The 23,368-nt window shown below is 39.0% G+C and overlaps 1 protein-coding gene across 2 annotated transcripts in view; it reads right to left on the reverse strand.

The window, feature by feature from the left end:
- The window catches only part of LOC138931197 (dedicator of cytokinesis protein 11), a 213,172-nt gene that overhangs the window by 75,374 nt on the left and 114,430 nt on the right, over window positions 1-23,368 (reverse strand). The window contains exons 24-32 of one of the 2 annotated variants that reach the window (XM_070292121.1): window positions 18,776-18,894; window positions 17,172-17,241; window positions 16,966-17,091; window positions 15,712-15,783; window positions 14,663-14,809; window positions 9,082-9,165; window positions 5,037-5,148; window positions 4,483-4,521; window positions 2,416-2,594 (exon numbers count right to left, since the gene is read on the reverse strand). In XM_070292121.1, the coding sequence (XP_070148222.1) occupies window positions 2,416-2,594; window positions 4,483-4,521; window positions 5,037-5,148; window positions 9,082-9,165; window positions 14,663-14,809; window positions 15,712-15,783; window positions 16,966-17,091; window positions 17,172-17,241; window positions 18,776-18,894 (948 nt within the window). The remainder of the gene's footprint in view (window positions 1-2,415; window positions 2,595-4,482; window positions 4,522-5,036; window positions 5,149-9,081; window positions 9,166-14,662; window positions 14,810-15,711; window positions 15,784-16,965; window positions 17,092-17,171; window positions 17,242-18,775; window positions 18,895-23,368) is intronic. The other variant, XM_070292122.1, reaches the window with a different exon arrangement.

Below are 23,368 nucleotides of genomic sequence, written 5' to 3' on the forward strand. Positions count from 1 at the left end.
CTCAGGACTGATTTCCTTTAGGATGGACTGGTTGGATCTCTTTGCAGTTCAAGGGACTCTTGAGTCTTCTCCAACACCACAGTTCAAAAGCATCAATTCTTCGGCACTCAGCTTTCTTCACAGTCCAACTCTCACATCCATACATGACCACTGGGAAAACCATAGCCTTGACTAGATGGACCTTTGTTGGCAAAGTAATGTCTCTGCTTTTTAACAAGCTGTCTAGGTTGGTCATAACTTTTATTCCAAGGAGCAAGTGTCTTTTAATTTCATGGCTGCAGTCACCACCTGCAGTGATTTTGGAGCCCCCGAAACTAAAGTCAGCCACTGTTTCCACTATTTCCCCATCTATTTGCCATGAAGTGATGGGACCAGATGCCACAGTCTTAGTTTTCTGAATGTTGAGCTTTAAGACAACTTTTTCACTCTCCTCTTTCACTTTCATCAAGAGGCTTTTTAGTTCCTCTTCACTTTCTGCCATAAGGGTGGTGTCATCTGCATATCTGAGGTTACTGATATTTCTCCCAACAGTCTTGATTCCAGCTTGTGCTGGAAAGCCCAGCGTTTCTCATGATGTACTCTGCATAGAAGTTAAATAAGCAGGGTGACAATAAACAGCCTTGACATACTCCTTTCCTTATCTGGAACCAGTCTGTTTTTCCATGTCCAGTTCTAACTGTTGCTTCTCGACCTGTATACAGATTTCTCAGGAGGCAGGTCAGGTGGTCTGGTATTCCCATCTCTTGAAGAATTTTCCAGTTTGTTGTGATCCACACAAAGGCTTTGGGATAGTAAATAAAGCAGAAGTAGATGTTTTTCTGGAACTCTCTTGCTTTTTTGATGATCCAAGGGATGTTTGCAATTTGATCTCTGCTTTTTTTCCTCTGCTTTTTCTGAAACCAGCTTGAACATCTGGAAGTTCACGGTTCATGTACTGTTGAAGCCTGGCTCGGAGAATTTTGAGCATTACTTTGCTAGCGTGTGAGATGAGTGCAATGGTGCGGTAGTTTGAGCATTCTTTGGGGTTGAATGAAAACTGAGGTCTTCCAGTCCTGTGGACACTGCTGAGTTTTCCAAATTTGCTAGCATATTGAGTGCAGCACTTTCACAGCATCAGCTTTCAGGATTTGAAAAAGCTCAACTGGAATTCCATCACCTCCACTAGCTTTGTTCGTTGACTTCACATTCCAGGATGTCTGGCTCCAGGTGAGTGATCACAACATTGGATTATCTGGGTCGTGAAGATCTTTTTTGTACAGTTCTCCTGTGTATTCTTGCCACCTCTTCTTAATATCTTCTGCTTCTGCTAGGTCCATACCATTTCTGTCCTTTATTGAGCCCATCTTTGCATGAAATGTTCCCTTGGTATCTCTAAATTTCTTGAAGAGATCTCTAGTCCTTCCATTCTATTGTTTTCCTCTATTTCTTTGCATTGATCGAGGAGGAAGGCTTTCTCATTTCTCCTTTCTATTCTTTGGAACTCTGCATTCAAATAAGTATATCTTTCCTTTTCTCCTTTGCCTTTCACTTTTCTTCTTTTCATAGCTATTTGTAAGGCCTCTTCAGACAACCATTTTGCCTTTGTAAGTAAGTTAGGTTATTCTAAATTCAATACAATTTACCATCTATTTTTGCAACCCATAGGGTTTAATAGATTTGAATATACCCTTTATCTTCATATATGTTAAAGGTGTAGCAAATAGTGGCTGCAGCTGTGGTCTTCACATGTGTAGTATATATAAGATTTGTATATATAAGATGTGTAGTATATATAAGACACTGTGTAGTATATATAAGATTTATAGCCATGCATATATTTTTTTCAGTAAGATAAACTTCACATTATATGTTTTATATTTGACATACTTAATATGTCTTATTATTAATCACTTAATAATAATAGCATTTATTTAGGGAGATATATTTAAGGATATATGGGTATTTAAAAGTATACACAGGGCTATAACCATGTTTTTTTAAAAAAAATTCTAATCAGTTTATGTAAGAAATCATGAAGGAGTTATGTTGTTCTTTAGACATGATTTGAAAAACCAGTGTTTTTCTTCAACAGTTAACTGAACAGTATTTTTAAAACCTAAGGGCTTTCCTGATGGTTCTATAGTAAAGAATCTGCTTGCCAATGCAGATGTGGGTTCAATCTCAGGGTGGGGAAGATCCCCTGGAGAAGGAAATGGCAACTCACTCCAGTATTTTTGCCTGGGAAGTCCCATGGACAGGAGCCCAGCGACTTAGTGACTAAACAACAATAATCATTTGAAATAGAAACAAAACATTATTCGTAAAAATAAATTACTCAATGCTCATGTTATTTTTCTTACTGAAAACTTCATCTTCAATGTAAAATCTTACAGAAACTAGCTAATGTGATACTGGTGATGATACAAACATCCTTACCTTGTGCTGGTATCTAGTGTCAAATGCATGTTTTATCAAAAGATTCTTTATGACAGAGATAGCTGTATATCTGATCTCATAATTGTCTTGAAGAGCAATGGAGGTTTCCCTCAGAAGCAGACCAACCAAGAAGTGATGCTTGCAATACTCATCTGATAAACTGTATTCAAGATTTGAATCTGCAGTACAATGAAATTTAAAACTCATTTATAAAAATATTCAAAAATCACTTTAACATTAAAGTACTATATTACTTAGTAGTATGTGATCATGCTAGCAAGAGCTATATTTTTATTGTAAACAAATATGAGCAATTATTTTATTATATAGAATAAGCATGCAAAATTTTACAAGATACAAGCACTCATCATTGGGGCCAGATGATAGCCTTAATGACAATTTCAGTTGGTAAAGTAGTTCCTAGAATTCTTTTTTTTTTTCCTAGATGCTTTTCAAATCTTAGGATAAAACCTAGAATGAAAGAATACTAGATTTGGCAATGTTTTAATACATTTCTTCATATCTGAATAGATTTAGTTACAACTAAAACATGGAGTAATTCTAAACAACACTTGATTCACTCATCTGTTTATATTTGTGAAGCAGAAAGAGAAACTAGACAATTGCATCATTATAACAGTATAAACTATCGAATGTTTTACTAAATGTTACATATTGGCCCCAATACAATGGGGTAAAAGAATGCTAAGAAAAACATCCCCATCTCACTCAAATTCATTACACAAATACAAATCTTTTATTTCATAAAATTACCAGTTCCAGCTATTTTCTTCACTTCCTTTTAGATCCTCCATCCACTTTAAATCCCAGCTGCTAATATCCTGGTTGGGACTTGCCTTATAACTACTCAGAAGGAATTGTGACCAAGTACAGACATTTCTACAGGAAACTTCTGCTATCTTTATTTCCTTTCCCCTACCCTTTAATTTTAGTGAGGCCACAAAGCTGAAGGATATGTTTTCTGTTTCTTTTCTAGTCTCTTTAAAACTTAATAGGATGCTATAAATTCAACTAGGATTTAATGCTAAATCAGATTTAATCCTAAATCCTCACCCCTTCCTTTCCCTGAATTCCTCAAGCTATCAATAAATGATAGGGGAAGTATCTGAGCTATACATGTTCAGACTCTATTATAATAAGGGAATGGTTGAATAGGGGTGGTTGGGTTTTTTAATATTTTTCTCCATTTTCACTGGCAGCCATTCAATCACTAAAACCACTGCTCAGCAGTGGTCTCTACTCCCCAAGAGACCAAGACAGCTGATGTTCTTTCTGCCATTGGTCATGGTCTTTTGTGAATCACAATCACTTTCTATGCACAAGGGTCAGTACAGACTAACTCAGGTTGCCTTATCTGGGTTGAAGGTACAATGGCAGTGAGGTTTTTTCACTTGAGGGATTTGAATAAAACCAATAAAGTAGTTCATCCACCCCTTCAAAAACGGTGGCAAAGAAGTCATTAAACAGGGTCAAAGAGAAGGGAGGCGAGCTTGGGAGAGATGACATACACTTAAAAAAAAGATACCCATCAATCCCCAAGCTGGTGTGGGCCAAAACATGTTTTCTGAGGATAGTGTTTTAAAGTTGATTCTTCTAGCAATCAACATTGAAGCTTATTTTTTTCCTTTATTCAAAAAAATAATTTTATTGGAGCATCGGTTGCTTTACAATGTTGTGTTAGTTTCTACTATACACCAAAGTGAATCAGCTATACATATATCCCCTCTGTTTTGGATTTCCTTCCCATTTAGGTTGCCACAGAGCACTGGGCAGCGTTTTCTGAGCTATTCAGTAGCTTCTCATTAATTATCTATTTTATACATAGTATCAATAGTGTGCATATATACACTGGAATATTACTCAAGCTGGTTTTCAGAGTTATCAAATATACTGCCTCCTAGGTTTTCTGGATGTATTAAATAAAGCCTCATCTTGGCTAGGGAGGATCTGAAAAGCAAACAAGGCCCCCATCCATCTTAGCCATTCATGAAATCAATTGTTTTTAAAAACAGCAAACTACTTTAGAGTGAACCGAGTTAAACCTACCTACTGAAGTCAAACGGTCCACCGCAAATGAAAAAAAATCTAATTAATATATGAAAAGAAAAGGGACAAATAAAAAACATAGTAACATAAGAATAGTGCTACACAACAAAGCAGTCAATAAAACTAGCAATGGAGATAACTGAAGGCATTTCATAAATTTCATACATACATATAACTATTTTATTCTGCTTTTATAATTCTCTTCTGAGGTTCCATTCAGCAGAAATCCATTTATATGCTTTTTTTAAAAATTCAGTCTCATATAAGAATCCAAACAGTACTACAGAGAGCAATTTTATTAGTATCTGATGTCTGTGTTTAAGCAGCAATCTATGTAAAACACCAAATTTCTTCACACTATGAATACTACCACTGACACTATGAAGTAAATGCAGAGTACCATTAACCAACTGTTAATGTTCTTCAGATAGTAACAATTCTGAGATTACCTCCAGAATCACTGGTTTAACTAGAAAACATTATACTATACTAGCGCTAGCAAAAAAAAAAAAATGAAAACACAATTCCAAATGATGGAAAACACAAATACATACCTTGAACTCGTTGAAGTTTAGGTTTGGCAAAAGCCATTGGCAAATTCAGAGGAATGTAATGTTCATGATTGCAAATTGTTTGCAGAAATTCAAACTTGTATTCAGCCAGAACCTAAGCACAAAGAAATTATACATGAACTCCTATATAGTAGGCATTTACTATTTTAATAATTTAAAATATTAAATTTTAATGGGCTTCCCAGGTGGCGCTAGTGGTAAAGAACCCACCTGCCAATGCAGGAGACACAAGAGAAGTGGGTTCAATCCCTGGATTGGGAAGATTCCCTGGAGGAGGAAATGGCAACCCACTCCAGTATTCTTGTCTGGAGAATCCCATGGACAGAGGAGGCTGGTGGGCTATAGTTCATAGGATCTCAAAGAGTTGGACATGACTGAGCAACTGAGCATGCACATTCTAAAATAATTAAATACAGAGCATTAATTTTCAAAACAGAAGTGTTTAGTATTTTAGGTATACCTTGAAATGTGACCTGTGCAGTAAAGAGTCAACAATGCAGGCTCAAGACTGCTCTCCTTAAAAAGGCCTGCTTGTAAGGCTGGTCATTGGCTGGCAATTGGGAAATTGGATTTTTTTTAATTATGTAAGTTTCAGATACACAATATAATAATTTGACATCTGTATACACTACAACGTGATCACCATCACAAGCCTAGTCACCATCCATCATCACCAAACAGTTCACACCTTCTTCACAATTGCACCCACCTCCCCGCCACCAAACTCTTCCCCTCTGGTAACCACTAATCTGTTCTCAGTATCGATGAGTTTGTTTTTGTTTTTGTTTTCGTTCATTTCTCTTTTTAGACTCCACAAATGAGTGAAATCATATGGTATCTGTCTGAGTTATTTCACTTAGCATAATACCTTTAAGGTCTGTCCACACTGTAAAATGGCAGGATTCCATTCTTTTTACATCTGAGTAGTATTCTGTTATACATATATCCACTGATGGACATTTAGGTTACTTCCATATCTTGGCTACTATAAATAATGCCACAGTAAAATAAACATAGGGGTGCATATAATTTTGAATTAGTGTTTTCATGTTCTTTGAATAGATACCCAGAAGTGGGAAAGTTGAGTCATATGGTAGTTCTATTCTTAATTTTTCAGGAATCTCCATACTGTTTTCCATTGTGGCTGCGCCAATTAACAGTCCTACAGTGTACAAGGGTTCCAATTTCTCCACATCCTCTTCAACATTTCTTTCTTCTTTTCAATAATAGCTATTCTAACAGTTTGTAAGGTGCTATCTCATTGTGGTTTTGATTTGCATTTCCCTAATGATCAGTGATTTTGAACATCTTTCCAAGTGCTGTTGGCCATCTTTATGCCTTCTTTAGAAAAATGTCTATTCAGATCTTCTTCCCATTTTAAAATCAGGTGGTTTTTGTTGTTGAGTTGTATTACTCCATGATGGATATATGATTTGCAGGCTTCCCTGGTGGCTCAGAGGTTAAAGAGTCTTCCTGGAATGCAGGAGACTTGGGTTCGATCCCTGGGTCAGGAAGATCCCCTGGAGAAGGAAATGGCAACCCACTCCAGTACTCTTGCCTGGAGAATCCCATGGAGGGAGGAGCCTGGTGGGCTACAGTCCATGGGGTCACAAAGAGTCGGACATGACTGAGCGACTTCACTTCTCCTACTCAGTAGGCTATCCTTTCCTTTTGATGATTTCCATCACTGTGTGGAAGATTTTTGGTTTGATGTAGTCCCATTTGCTTATTTTTGCTTTTATTTCTCTTGCCTTTGGAATCAGATCCACAAAAACAACTCTAAGATGGGTATCAATGAGGCTACTGCCTATATTTTCTTCTAGAAATTTTATGACTTCAGGTCTTACATTCAAGTCTTTACTGCATTTTGAGTTAACTTTTCTTTATGATATAAGATAATGGTGTCGTTTCATTCTTTTGCATATGGCTATCCAGTTTTCCCAACGTCATTTATTGAAGAGACTTTTCCTCCATCATATGTTCTTTGCTCCTTTGTTGTATATGTGTGGGTATGGCTTTCCCGGTGGCTTAGATGGTAAAAAATCTGCCTACAATGCAGGAGACCTGGGTTCGGTCCCTGGGTTAGGAAGATCCTCTGGAAGAGGGCATGGCAACCCGCTCTAGTATTCTTGCCTGGGGAATGCCCATGGACAGAGGATCCTGGGGGGCTGCAGTCCATGGGGTTGCAAAAAGTCAGACACAAGTGAGCGACTAAGCACATGCATATGTGTAGGTATATCTCTGGGTTCTCAGTTTTGTTCTGTTGACCTGTGTATCTGTTTTTATGCCAGTACCATGCTGTCTTGATTAATATATCTTTAGTATAGTTTGAAATCAGTGAGCATGAAACCTCTAGTTTTGTTCTTCCTATTTTCAGCTATTCAGCATCTTTTGTGGTTTCATACCAATTTTAGAATTATTTGTTCTATTAATAGCTCTGTGAAATATGCCATTGGAATTCTGATAGGGAATACACTGAATCTGTAAACCACTTTGGGTAGTATGAGCATTTTAACACTATTAATTCTTCCAATCCATGAATATGGAATATTTCCATTTATTTGTGACTTCTTCAGTTTCTTTCATCAATGTCTTATAGTTTCAGTGTACAGGTCTTTCACCTCCTTGGTTAATTTATTCCTGGGTATTTTATTCTTTTGGATGCAATTGTAAATGGAATTGTTTTCTTAGTCTTGTTGATAGTTTGTTATTAGTATATAGAAACATCACAGATTTCTGTATGCTGATTTTGTATCATACAACATTATTGAATTCATTTATTAGTTTGAACAGAGTTTTGGTGTAGTCTTTAGGGTTTTCAATATATATTATCACATCATCTGCAACTAGTGACAGTTTTACTTCCTCCTTTCCAATTTGAATGCCCTCTCATTCTTTTTCTTGACTAATTTCAGTGGCTAGCACTTCTAATACTATGTTGAATAAAAGTGGTAAGAGTGGGCATGCTTATCTTATTCCTGATCTTAGAGGGAAAGAGCTCAGTTTTTCACTGTTGAGTATGATGCTAGCTATGGGTTTATCATATACGGACTTTATTATGTTGAGGTATGTTCCCTCTAGACCCACTGTTGAGGGAGTCTCTTATAAATGGATGTCAAATTTTGTCAAAAGTGTTTTAAGCATCTAAATTTCTTTGTACTTCTGAAGGAGTTTGAAAATACAACTAAAGGAATACAGCATATTCCAGGAACATGCGTATTATATCTATTTAAGATGATTGTATTTTCATCCTTCATTTTATTAATGTGATAAATCATGTTGATTTGTGGATGATGAACCATCATTGTATCCCTGAAATAAATCCAACTTGACCGTGTTGTGTCATACTTTTAATGTATTATTGTATTCAATTTGGTAATATTTTGTTGAGGATTTTTGCATGTTCATCAAAGATATTGGCATGTGATTTTCTTTTTTGTGGTGTGGGAAATTTTATTTTGATACCAACATTCTTTACAAGGTAAGGTTGTGCCTTCTGTGCCAGCCTGTTCAGCACCATCCAAACAATGTGATTTATGGTGAACATCTGCTTCCCTGTCTTTCCTTTCCAGGACTCTGGAATTATGACCACCCTCCAACACATAACTAGCCCCAATAAAAATCCTAAGTTCTGAGTCTCAAACAGGCTTCCCTAAAGAGAAACATTGCACATAATGTGGCTCAGTTTTCACTGCTGGAGAGAGGATGTGCTCTGCGTGCCCATTAACAGGAGGGAGGGTGCTCAGGAAGCATGCACGTAGATTGCCAAGGACTCCACTTAATGTCTTTCCTCCTTATTAATCCAGCTGAGCATCCTTACTGCGTCACTGTAATGAATCTTAGCCATGACTATGACTATATGGGACCCTCAAAACCCTATCCATTACTCTCTGCTTTGAGGTACAACTACACTCAAAGTACCTATAAGAAAACAGCAGCTCCAAACCCTCCAGAGGAGAATACATATCACCCTTGGTCTCACACTCTAATGTTTGACACCCACTATAGTTATGCCCTTGTAACTTACCTTAGGATCTTTGGGGCTGAATCCAGATATATAGTCATTTATCAAATTGAAAACAAATCCTCTATCCATTAGGGTCAGACAGCGCTATAGAAACCAAATCAAAATGAACAGTTAGTTACCTAATTCTAAGTCTGTCAAGTTTTTAAAATTCAACACATTTAAAATTTTTTCCACATTAAGGGGATGATATTCTCACTTTTACAGATAACAGAAAAACTTTCAAAGATTTACACGACCTTAAAGAGATAAAGAGCAAATGACTTATCATTGGACTCAACTGTGTTGTTTTCAAAATAAGATGTATATATATAACATCTTATTTTGAAAATAAGATATATATTTTCTTATATATATATGATAAATATTTGAAATATATATATATATATACACATTCAAATACATATATGCACATATTTACATATATATATGCAATCTATTTAGCTATGGACTTCCCTGGTGGCTCAGACGGTAAAGCGTCTGTCTACAATGCGGGAGACCTGGGTTCGATCCCTGGGTCAGGAAGATCCCCTGGAGAAGGAAATGGCAATCCACTCCAGTACTTTTGCCTGGAAAATCCATGGACAGAGGAGCCTGGTAGGCTACAGTCCATGGGGTCGCAAAGAGTCGGACACGAATGAGCGACGTTCCTGTTCCTATTTAGCTATACTGCCTTATTTTGGTTCATTTCCAAAGCTCAAAGTGAACTATAGGGTGGTCAGTCAGCTACTGAAAGGGGGGCTTGCCTATGTGAACATTTCAGGCCAAAAGGGAAGTTTTCCTTTGGGTTCTGTGAAGTCTTGGCCTACAAAAAATTCTTCTTGTGTGATAGCCATTTAGTTATTCATATTTTCCTGCTGTCACTCTCCTAGTTAAGGCTTTCATTACCTTGCAACTGTACAACTGCAGTTATCCTCCTAACCTGTCTTCCTGCCACTAATCTTTCCATCTAACTGCTTCCAGATTAATCTGTAAGTCCTAGCCCTAATCATGTCAACTGTCTTCCCAAAAGTTTTCAATAGTTCCCTGTTGCCTCTAATATAATTTCAAACTCCTCAGCTTGGCATTCAAGGTAAACCACAATCTTGTCCCAAACTTCTTTTTCCCATTTTATCTATTTATTACCCCCTCAAGATGCACTGTGCATTCCCACTTCCGAGTCACTGCTCATACCAGGTCTAGCTAGCAATTCTATCACTACTTCTACAGAATCCTGCCCATTCTTCAATGATTAAGTCCATCTTCGATGAAGCCCATGTTCATTAATCTACAGGGTCCTTGAAACACTTTATAGTAGCTTGTATTTTACTTATTATTTTGCTGTTCTCACCTAAAGAGGATAATATGTTGTTTATGTTCCCCATGGTACCCAGAACATTCCTGGGAAATAGAAGCAACTCAATATTTGATTAACCAGCTATTTGCATCTTGTCACCTCTCCTTTCAACGTTCCCTGCCTCATCAACTCTCACCTGGATTAATGAGATGGGCTTATATTTACCACTCATCCAAGATCATTTTGATGATCTACTGGGTTTGAGACATTCTAGAGAAATACAAAGGCAAATAAATAACCCACGGTCTTTAGTCTTCTCCAATGGTAAAGACAAATAAATAATGAAAACACTGCACAATAAAAAGTTACAGAAGTATGGAAAGGATGGGTAAACAACAGCAGAGGTGATCAGCCCTTTGTGAGAAGGTTAGGGAAGAGCTGAGCCTAAAGATGAATGGACTCTGCCAGGCAGACAAGGGGGAAGGACTAGTCTTCAAACTGGTTGTCTTGACTCTGGCTTTTTCCTCACTTCTTTCAAAGGCTTTGGAAGATAGCTCCATGGTATTCAGCTCGAAATCTAGATTCCTTAGCCTGACATTCAAGGCCTTTCATCATTTGGCATCAGATGGCCTTTCCACCTCTGTCTCCAGACAACCTAAACTCTACACAATGACTTTCCTGCTCATCCCAAAATGATTCTTGAACACGCATATCTCATCTCTGCTCATGAATCCTCTACCTACAACACTCTCATCCCTGTCTTGGGGAACTCTTCTTCTAGTCTCTGTTCATACGATCTGGTCACAATCCCTCCCTTTCTTGTTCTCCTATTGTATTTTGTTGTTTATATTTTCAGTATAATAGTCATCACACTTTATCATGTATATGTATTGGAATATAATTACAGAGACAGCCTCTCTCATCTTTGGACGCTCACATAGGAGACAGACAAATGTTTGTTGACTTGTAATGAGGTCAATACTGCTATTAAATCAACTATGTTCTACTCTCTAACATAGCAAATTTCAAGTTTTAACTCCATAAAAGAAACTGAGATCTTATATTTCAGATAGTCTCACCTTTACTTTAAAAAGATATGAGGTTGGTTTTTAATACACAAAAGGGCTCATGTAATAGTATTAAAACTTTATTTTAGTTCTGGCAGAGAGGTCTTACATTAGAAAATCACACTCTGGAGATCTGAAACCTAGTGTGAATGTTTAATAAAAAAAAAGGGTATGTTAGATTTTAAAATTGCTTGGCTAGATTATTGACTGCAAGGTTCTTAAAATAAGGCTGAGACATGATGAAGGGCTCTGAGAAGATGGGGAGTGGAAAGAAGTAAGAACTAAGTGCATTACAAATCTAGGTTCCTTCTCTGCAATAAATCAAATATTGCTATTACCCACTTTCTAGAACAACTGTATTCCAGCATTGCTCCTTACATACAGAGAATGACAAAACAGAGCAGTGAGAAATGTTCTATCTTTTGTAAGTGTAACAGTTTGTGGTATGTCTCAAAATAATCTTACTGACCTAAATTAGCAATTTTCATTTACATGTATTAGCAACAAGTAGATGGTGCTTGTATTAGCAACATGTAGAATGTGCTTTTAGTTCAAGAGTTACAAATTCAAAGGCCAACAGTGTCAGAGAAATGATTTAAATGTATAGAGTGTCAGGGGTTCTATTAAGGAGTGGTATAGACCATGGCAACCTAGAAGGTAAATGCCCCACCTCAAGGTCATAGCAAACACCCTCTTCCAACAACACAAGAGAAGACTCTACACATGGACATCACCAGATGGTTAACACTGAAATCAGATTGATTATATCCTTTTCAGCCAAAGATGGAGAAGCTCTATACAGTCAGCAAAAACAAGACTGGGAGTGGCCTGTGGCTCAGATCATGAGCTCCTTATTGCCAAATTCAGACTTAAATTAAAGAAAGTGGGGAAAACCACTAGACCATTCAGGCATGACCTAAATCAAACCCCTTATGACTATACAGTGGAAGTGAGAAATAGATTTAAAGGACTAGATTTTATAGACAAAATGCCTGATGAACTATGCACGGAAGTTTGTGACACTGTACAGGAGACAGGAATCAAGACCATCCCCAAGAAAAAGAAATGCAAAAAAGCAAAACGGCTGTCTGAGGAGGGCTTACAAATAGCTGTGAAAAGAAGAGAAGCAAAAAGCAAAGGAGAAAAAGAAAGATATACTTATTTGAATGCAGAGTTCCAAAGACTAGCAAGGAGAGATAAGAAAGTGTTCCTCAGTGATCAATGCAAAGAAATAGAGGAAAACAATAGAATGGGAAAGACTAGAGATCTCTTCAAGAAAATTAGAGGTACCAAGGGAACATTTCATGCAAAGATGGGCTCAATCAGGGACAGAAATGGTATGGACCTAGCAGAAGCAAAGAGGTGGCAAGAATACACAGAAGAACTGTACAAAAAAGATCTTCACGACCCAGATAATCATGATGGTGTGATCACTCACCTAGAGACAGACATCCTGGAATGTGAAGTCAAGTGGGCCTTAGGAAGCATCACTATGAACAAAGCTAGTGGAGGTGATAGAATTCCAGTTGAGCTATTTCAAATCCTGAAAGATGATGCTGTGAAAGTGCTGCACACAATATGCCAGCAAATTTGGAAAACTCAGCAGTGGCCACAGGACTGGAAAAGCTCAGTTTTCATTCCAATCCCAAAGAAAGGCAATGTCAAAGAATGCTCAAACTACTGCACAATTGCACTCATCTCACATGCTAGTAAAGTAATGCTCAAAATTCTCCAAGCCAGGCTTCAGCAATACGTGAACCGTGAACTTCCAGATGTTCAAGCTGGTTTTAGAAAAGGCAGAGGAACCAGAGATCAAATTGCCAACATCCACTGGATCATCAAAAAAGCAAGAGAGTTCCAGAAAAACATCTATTTCTGCTTTATTGACTATGCCAAAGCCTTTGACTGTGTGGATCACAATAAACTGTGGAAAATTCTTCAAGAGATGGGAATCCCAGACCATCTGACCTGCCTCTTTAGAAACCTGTATACAGGTCAGGAAGCAACAGCTAGAACTGGACATGGAACAACAGACTGGTTCCAAATAGAAAAAGTACATCAAGGCTGTATATTGTCACTCTGCTTATTTAACTTATATGCAGAGTATATCATGAGAAATGCTGGGCTGGAAGTAGCACAGGCTGGAATCAAGATTGCTGGGAGAAATATCAATAACCTCAGATATGCAGATGACACCACCCTTATGGCAGAAAGTGAAGAAGAACTAAAGAGCCTCTTGGTGAAAGTGAAAGAGGAGAGTGGAAAAGTTGGCTTAAAGCTCAACATTCTGAAAACTAAGATCATGGCATCCAGTCTCATCACTTCATGGCAAATAGATGGGGAAACAGTGGAAACAGTGGCTGACTTTATTTTTCTGGGCTCCAAAATCCCTGTAGATGGTGCTTGCAGCCATGAAATTAAAAGATGCTTACTCCTTGGAAGGAAAGTTATGACCAACCTAGATAGCATATTAAAAAGCAGAGACATTACTTTGCCAACAAAGGTCCGTCTAGTCAAGGCTATGGTTTTTCCTGTAGTCATGTATGGATGTGAGAGTTGGACTATAAAGAAAGCTGAGTGCCAAAAAACTGATGCTTTTGAACTGTGGTGTTGGAGAAGACTCTTGAGAGTCCCTTGGTCTGCAAGGAGATTCAACCAGTCCATCCTAAAGGAGATCAGTCTGGGTGTTCATTGGAGGGACTGATGCTGAAGCTGAAACTCCAATATTTTGGCCATCTCATGCAGAGAGCTGACTCACTGGAAAAGACCCTGATGCTGGGACAGATTGAGGGCAGGAGGAGAAGGAGACGACAGAGGATGAGGTAGTTGGATGGCATCACTGACACAATGGACATGGGTTTGGGTAGACTCCAGGAGTTGGTGATGGACAGGGAGGCCTGGCGTGCTGCGGTTCATGGGGTCACAAAGAGTCAGACACGACTGAGTGACTGAACTGAACTGAAAGGCATTCAAATGAATATATTTGAAAAACAGCATGCAAAAGCAGCAAGATGTTCCTCCTGGCTAAGGCTCCTGTGTGGGACCTCTGATTTAATCAATTAGCCATTGGGGGTGGGGAATCAAACATGGCTATTTAACTGAACTGATGATTAATTCAATCAGTAGTTCCTCCAGCAGCCCAGCCGAGTCTCTAGAAAGTGGGTAATTGCTTTCCTTTAGCTTTAAAGACCATACTGGTGAAGAATAATTCCTTACCATGTTCTGGATGCCTTTAACTCACCTTCAAGAAGCTAGCCAAACTATAATTGACATTTCTGGACTCATCCGGAATCTCTGCATAGCGAATAGTCACATGGGGAATTATTGCAAGAAGCAGTGAATGTAAGACATGATGATATGCCTCAGAAAACCTCTGGCCTCTTGGAAGCTTCATTTAAATCGGCAAAGAAAAAAAAAAAAAGAGTTGTGAAAGGTCCAAATCAGTGTTTTATTTTCAAACACATACTGTATATAAATGTGTTTTTAACTGGAGTATACTTTTTCTCCCAAATTAAAAAAGACATGGCTAGTTAAAATATATACTTTAGATCATTACAGCACCTATCTGGACCTGTAATACTATAACTGACTGAAATCATGAACAAGAGTAGGTCATTCTGACCCAACTTTGGAATCATGCTCCTGAGATACGGACACATCCGTTTTTCATTCCAACTTTTTCCTGACACACAAAGTATACATGTATCCATGCATCTTAATTTCAGTAAACCTGTTCTGTGGAAATATTGATCAAAATGTAAATATGAAGTGATTATTTTTTACTTCACAAAGTCTTAGCTTTCAATGCCTATAGCTAAAATTTCTTTGTACTTCTGAAGGAGTTTGAAAATACAACTAAAGGTCTATGTACAGCATATTCCAGGAACACACGCATTACATAAAAAGAGATTTTGGTTTTTGTCTTTTTTACATAAAATGTTTTTAATTTTGTACATGCCTTCAATCTTTCTAAGAGAATAGTTCTTTCTGATTTGGTATGTGTTCTCCTTCCTAATGAATAATTTGGACAATTGACATTTTAAAGCCACAAGACAAAGGGAAAGCTTCAAAGATAATGTACTTAATATGGCAAATATCTCACAGGAAGAATCTATGTGGTGAGCCTCTGAAGTTGAAAACAGATGAACACCTTTTTTTTTAAAGAAAAACTGAAAAAAGCTACAGACTGAGAGTCCTTAAAATATAAAAGAGGATTTGCACATCACAGCTACCTATGAATAAGATTAGCCTTCTTTGTCTATGTTAAATATTATTCTTCAGCCTACTTACCTTAATTTTATTCTCTTCCAGCAAGTATGTGGCCATAGACTTTGCAATAATTTCAAAGAAAAACCATGAGTACTAAAATAAATAAATAAATACAAATCAATCTTTAATTGTTACCCAAATCCCTGAAGCTTATAAAAGGCTGACAAATCACTATGGATTTTATCTCTGAACTTTAATAACGTTTTAAAGTGATCGCTACTGACTATCCAAGTCCCATAGAATATCTTCAAATTGTGCTGGCAAAAAGGTAATAGTATGCCTCAGGGCTGGCTGGTGATGCACAAAGGATATTTGGTGGAGAGGGGTATTTGATCACTGACACTGTTTTGATTTGCCTACATGTGGTGATAAGAACAAACCAACTTTTAGTTTACTTTATTACTGCTTTTAAACTCTCTATGGACAATGAATCATATTATAGCCTGCACCCAGTGAGGGACCCAACCCTGCCCTTCGTACAGCACTGGGGCAGCCCAAGTAGCAGAGGTGTTTGTGTAAGTAGAATTTGAAGGGTACAGGGAAGTCTCAAGCAGATACCTGGTGGCTCAAATGGTAAAGAATCTGCCTGCAATGCAGGAGACTCAGGTTTGATCCCTGGGTTGGGAAGATCCCCTGGGGAAGGAAATCGCAACCCACTGCAGTTTTCTGGCCTGGAGAATCCCATGGACAGAGCAGCCTGGAGGGCTACAGTCCATGGGGTTGCAAAGAGTTGGACATGACTGAGTGACTAACGCCATTACTAATAGGAATAGTAAAAATTATGACAATAAGAGCCACCATTTGAGTGAGTGCCTACTATGTGCCAGAAACAACATGTTAGATGCTTTACTTGTATTTCAGAAATGAGAAAGTGGATGCTCAGAACTGCTAACTAACAGGCCCCAGGTCACAGAACTATTGTGTGATGAATACAGCATTCTCGCCCAGATCTATACCCTCCAAAATTCTATTATGCATTTGACTGAGAGCAAGGGGTAGGTGGGGAGGGCAAAGGGAATGAAGGATTTCTATGGAGAACTTGGGGGGAAAGGATGCATACGTAGGCAAAGTGCTGGGCAAAGAGGGAGTCACTTGAGGAAATGATGACAGACTAGACCTGGAATGCGAGGGCCTCAAGCAAGCATGTCTCTAGACCTGGAATGGGAGGGCCTCAAGCAAGCATGTCTCTAGACCTGGAATGCGAGGGCCTCAAGCAAGCATGTCTCTAGACCTGGAATGGGAGGGCCTCAAGCAAGCATGTCTCTGTGTCCTTACCTTGAGCAATTTGTTTATTGCTAAAAAGTCTGCAGACTGTTTCAGTATGGCTATCATTGTGGTCGCAAGAGTTTCATGTATCAGCTGGGCCTGAGGAGCACTGGGTTTTTCAGGTCGGAAGCTATACTACAATCAAAGAGAATGAACCATAAGACCAAATTCTCTCATAAGACAAAATGCTGAGAAAGAAAGCTTACTCCACAAACCTTAATGAAGGATCTTAAATAATTATCCAAGCCTTCTTCATGGCACTTTGATACGATATGTAAGAGAACCCTGAAACAACATTCACAAAAGCCAGCACGTCAGACCACAAAACACTATAGTTTGATTGTTAGATAAAACCAGCATATCTAATGCTTAAAAATACCTAATACTGTCTAAATAATGAAAGTATTAAATGGCATCTTAGTTTGGATCCAACAAAGATTTCAGCATGTAACATGTTCAGGGCTTTGTAAAATACATTTCTTGGTTCCAAAGGAGGATGTTTTATTTTGGCAACCAAGATATTTCTTTTCATCTCCTTTCTAAATCTCATTTGAAGTATGTTCACAGCTACCATATAGTAAAAAGCCTTTAGTACGGTAAATATTGAAATCCCCTCTAGTAAAAATCAAAGGAAAAGAATAGGAAAAAGTGTTAAACATGTCAACAGACGGGGGGAAGGGAAGGGCAAGACAGAGCAGGTATAATGAGATGAACTAAAATTGGAAGCAAATCTAAGATTCATAGAAAGTTTTAAAGTTATGAAGCCTGCAGTGGTTCTGCAAGTTTAGCATGCATCAGAAACACCTGGAGGGCAGAGCGCTCACCCCTCTCCCCGAGTTTCTGATTTTTTAGGTCTGGGGTGAAGTTCCATGATTAGCATTTTTAATACGCTTCCAGGTGTATCGTTGCTGCTGGTCTGGGAATCACGTTTTTTGAGAACCACTGGACTAGAATAATGCTTCTTAAATTAGCAACCAGACTACCCCCAAGAGCAGAGAAGAGCAAAGAGTATGTGGGTGTGTGGAGCCTGAACCCTGAGGCTCCAGAGACGCTGTGGCAACAGCAGAAGCAGCAAAGCCGGAAACACCCAGCAGTGAGCTTATAATTTTTTTAAACCCGTTTTATTTTCAAAAATTAAGTGCATTTTGCATCCTACTCTACAAATATATCCTTGTTTGTTTTCCTATAAAAAGAACACTCTTATTCTTGTGAGTAAAAACTAATGGCCTAGGGCCACTCTGTCCAATGTGAGAGCTGCTAGTCACAAGTGGTGATGTAAACAAATTAACTACTATGAAAAATTCCGATCCTCAGTTACACCAGCCACATTTCAAGAGTTCAACAGCTAAATATGACTAATGGCTACCATATTGGGCAGTACAGGTACAGAACATTTCCATAACTGAAGAAAGTTCTGTTGGACAATACTGGTCAAGGGCGTGATTCTCAAACTCCATTGCATTAGGGCATCGTTGTGGAAACTTTAGAAGAAAAAACAACCAATGCTGAGTTCCACTCTCAGAGATTCAGGTTTAACTGGTATGATGTATGGTCTGGGAACAGATTTTAAAAAGCTTCCCAGGTTGCTCTAACATGCAGCAGTTTTAGAGCCGCTGGTTGAGGAAAACACAGTAAACTTATCCTGTGGTTTCTGGTACCATCTATCCCTGGGGATGTGAGTCCCTCAGTCCGAGAAGAAAGAAACTATAGAGAAAAGTTATATTAGGCTTCTGCCTTTGGGGTTCTCATTTGGAAGATAAATGAAGAAATGCAAAAGGAAACAAAAGTTGATTCTTCATATTGTAACACCGAAACTCACATGGTGCAGTTGAAAGGAACGTCATCTTCATGGGTCATGTTTGTGAGAACTTGGAAGAGTTGCATAAGAATTACAGGTAGAAACTGTATCATGACTTGGATCTCCATGGCATGCAAACACTAAAATAAGTCATTATTAGTTATGAAAATCAAAGTATGATATAACTTGCAAAGGTGAAACAACCGAAAATTAAGTAATGATAAATACATTCACTAGAATATAAGCTCACTTCAAACACATGCTTCCAGGGATAGGGGACTTTGTCAATTATACACATCTCTATTTTGGCACTCAGATTTTGTTAGTTCCTTTAATATTAAATACTCTATTAAAGATAACAAGTATAACTGGGATCAACAGGTTTTCGAATAAAGGTGACCGACTCTTGGTAAACCAACAACTGGGCTAGGGAGCAGGCATGTTTGGAGGTACTGGAGACTGGCCTACCAGCCTCCAGCATTCGTATGTTTTACAGGGGAAAGTGGGCCATCACTTTGCAGTGAGAACGGGGTTCAATAAAGTGTATTTCTATGTATGGTTGGCTTTACACTGGCTCCATCCACAAACTGAGGCAGTTCTGCATTCTAACATCCTCACAGTACATTTCTTCAAAGTGCTAACACCCTGCCTCTACTGATTGACACATTAACATCAGAAAGAAGAAATATATCCGTGTATACAGAGAAATGATACAAGCAGCAAAATATTGGGTTGGCCAAAGAGCTCGTTCGGGTTTTTCTATACAGCTTATGGAGAAACCCGAACAAACTCTTGGCCAACCCAATAAGTAAAATGTCTTTCTTCTTCCTTCCCTCCTTCCTTCATTCACCCATTCATTCACTCACTCAGTCAACTGGCCAACCAAAAACCACCTCACTGAGCACCTTCTCCACCACTTCAATATTTAGGGCTTGGGAAAGACAGAGATGGTCAGACAAGTCTGTATCCTAAGGAACACAATATTCATCTTTCAGAGTGCCCCATGTTTCCATCCTTATGCTCACCCTCCCTTTTCAGGCCTCTCTCATCTCAATAGTGACCTCTTAGATTTCCGGGCAGCTTCTCTTCAATCAGATACCTAATGCAAGAAACTGAGTTCAGGAACCTCTAGTCTTTCCTTCAGGTTTTTCCAAATGTTTTGCCCTCTCTCTTCTACCCATACAGCCATCACCCTGTTTTCAGGATTATAACCTATAACCAAAATAGTCCAGTAATTTTCCGTTAATAGGAGGGCTATGTACAGTTTCTCCTCAACCTCAGTATATTTAACTCTCATTTCCAAAACTCAATCCTCCTCAAGTAGTGGTTACATCAGGCCACTTTCTGCCACCATCAAAAATTTACTGAGGCCTCTCCATTAGCTAGGGCAGTGGTTCTCAACCAGAGACCCCTTCACCACCCCATCCCTCCAGGCCATCCAGCAATGTCCAGAGACATTTTCAGTTGTCACGACTGAGGAGGTGCTACCGACATCTAGTGGATAGGCCAGAGTGCTTCTAAGCACCCTCCAATGCACAGGACAGTCCTTTACCACAAAGACCCATCCTGCCTCAAATGCCAATAGTGCCAAGTTGGAGAAAACCTGACCCAGGCTATTAAATCTAAGTTACTTAAAACCCAACTTACATTTTTAGCCTTAACATTCACCCTTCTTCATGAGGCCAAACTGGCGTCTTGACTGCTCTGCTCCTTGAAATTGTCAAATGCATGCCTACCTTTGTGCCTTTGTTCATATTTTTTTAGCAAAGTCTTAGCCACCCTTCCCAGTCAAGTTCACCCCCCAACTTCGGTGAAGCTATGTATGCACTCATTCAATAAAAGTATACTGAATAAAGGTATACCGAATGGGCTTCCCTTGTGGCCCAGCTGATAAAGAATCGCCTACAATGCAGGAGACCTGGGTTGGGAAGATTGCACTGGAGAAGGGAACTTCTACCCACTCCAGTATTCTGGCCTGGAGAATTCCATGGACTGTATAGTCCACAGGGTTGCAAAGAGTTGGACATGAGTGAGCGGCTTTCACTTTTTTCACTTTTCATACTGAATGAACTTCTGATTGCCAAGCACATCAAATGGACGGGGTTCCTATCATCAAGCAGTTCACAGACGATGGAAGGAAAACACATGGAAGTGAATCGCTGTGACACAAACAGTAAACACTATACAGTAAACGCACAGAAGAGGAAGCAATTGTGTGTGCAAGTGAGGAGGGAATGTCACACACTTCAGAGGACGGAGGCTCTAAGGTTCAAGGTTAAGCAGGATCACATCAGGTAGAAAAAAGAGAGAAGGGCACTCCTTGCAGAAGTGGTCTCGCTGCACCAGTACTGTCTCTCTACACAGAGAATTTACTCTCTACCCAGCAGCCAGAGGGTTCTATTTGAAAGGCAAGTTTGACAATGCCATTTCCCTCTATTACAAACAAAACCAATTGCCACGAACAAAAAGCTATGAAGGGTTCCCCATCCTCCACTCATCTGGGGCCATCCCCTGCTCCTCGCTGCTCAGTGTGCTCTAGCTATGCTGTCTTTGCTTTTTTTCCTGTCTTTCACACATCCCATTGCAAGGTATTTATACCTGCTGCAATAGTCTGTCATCCTTTTACACAGTTTTATCATCTATGGCTGTCTTCCCCTCATCAGTTCTTTTCAGCTTGAAATGTCATCAACTCCTTAGACAGGTCTTCCCTGACAACTCGATCTTGACTGCACTCCTGATCACATTAGAGCCCACTCAGTTCAGTCACTCAGTCACATCCAACTCTTTACGACCCCATGAACCACAGCACTCCAGGCCTCCCTGTCTATCACCAACTCCTGGAGTCCACCCAAACCCATGTCCATTGAGTCGGTGATGCCATCTAACTATCTCATCCTCTGTCGTCCCCTTCTCCTCCTGCCTTCAATCTTTCCCAACATCAGGGTCTTTTCAAATGAGTCAGCTCTTTGCATCAGGTGGCCAAAGTATTGGAGTTTCAGCTTCACCATCAGTCCCTCCAATGAACACCCAGGACTGATTTCCCATAAGATGGACTGGTTGGATCTCCTTGCAGTCCAAGGGACTCTCAAGAGTCTTCTCCAACACCACAGTTCAAAAGCATCAATTCTTCTGCACTCAGCTTTCCTTATAGTCCAACTCTCACATCCATACATGGCTATTGGAAAAACCATAGCCTTGACTAGACGGACCTTTGTTAATAAAGTAATGTCTCTGCTTTTTAATAAGCTGTCTAGGTTGGTCATAACTTTCCTTCCAAGGAGTAAGCGTCTTTTAATTTCATGGCTGCAATCACCATCTGCAGTGATTTTAGAGCCCCCCAAAATAAAGTCAGCCACTGTTTCCACTGTTTCCCCATCTATTTGCCATGAAGTGATGGAACCAGATGCCATGATCTTAGTTTTCTGAACGTTAAGATTTAACATGTTCTATTTTCTTCACAGTACTCATCTCTATCTAATGGGACTTCTTTATAATCCCTCTACCCCAAATGAGCAGCTATGTTGTCTGAATTATTCCAGTTATATTCCCAGCATCCAGTACAATATCTGGCCCCATGGTAGGTACTCAATAATTATTTGGGGGATGACTGAATAAATGAATAAACGAAGGAATCAAAGGGATAAACATGGAACCCTCTAGTCTCAGTGGTTCCACAGTTTTGTGAACTCTCAGCATTTATATCCTGTATCATGCATTTGACATTTAATTACATATTGCTTTGGACGATCATTCGTACTACTGACTTATATTGTCATTTGACTTAAGTGGGCCCCTCTTGACTGGTCATAAGATCCCTATGGAAAATAGCCCAAGTTATTCTTATTTGCAAGCCACACAGCATCTAGGAAAATACTGAACACATAATAAGCTCAGCATGTAGATGGTTAGATGAAGTGATTAAATAATGTCATTTACAAGGACAGGAGATTGCAAGGTTTGATAAAAAGTACACGAGGCTAGGAGTCAAAAGAGCCATCAGAAGACATGCTCGGCTCTGATCTCCTACTAACCAGCTGAAAAACCACTGGCAAATCTCTGTCCTCAGGCCTCAGTGTCCTCATCTGTTAAAAAAAAAAAAAATCCCTAAAGATCCCTTTTAGCACTAACATTCCATACAGGAGTTTGGCGCTTTCTATAATCACATGGCATTTCACTCACTGCCACTAGAGGGCGAGCACAGGTCACAGAAATAACAAATTCCACACCCTTAAAAACACAAATATGAATACCTTTCTTCCCCCGCCATTCTAAGAATATCAATACAGGAAATTTAATTTTGTTAAAACTTTTACAAAGCTTCCCCAGTGGAAGAATAAAGCCATGGATCTGAGCAGACAAGGCATTCACATATAGAGCGGGATGCTAGACATTACCCAAGATAAGAACTTGAAATTAGATGACTTACTGTACTTTTTAATGCTAATTAAGAATAAAAGCCACCATTTATCAGCTACCTGCCTGATTCTACCTTTCCAACAATCTATTTTCTGTATGGTAAGCAGGATGATTCTTTAAAAACCAAAGTCACATTACATCACACTCCTTTGTTCACAGCTTCTCATCTCATCATAGCTTATGAAGCCCTACCAGACC

Source organism: Ovis canadensis, chromosome X, assembly GCF_042477335.2.
Source record: "Ovis canadensis isolate MfBH-ARS-UI-01 breed Bighorn chromosome X, ARS-UI_OviCan_v2, whole genome shotgun sequence".
Classification (NCBI taxonomy): Eukaryota; Metazoa; Chordata; class Mammalia; order Artiodactyla; family Bovidae; genus Ovis; species Ovis canadensis.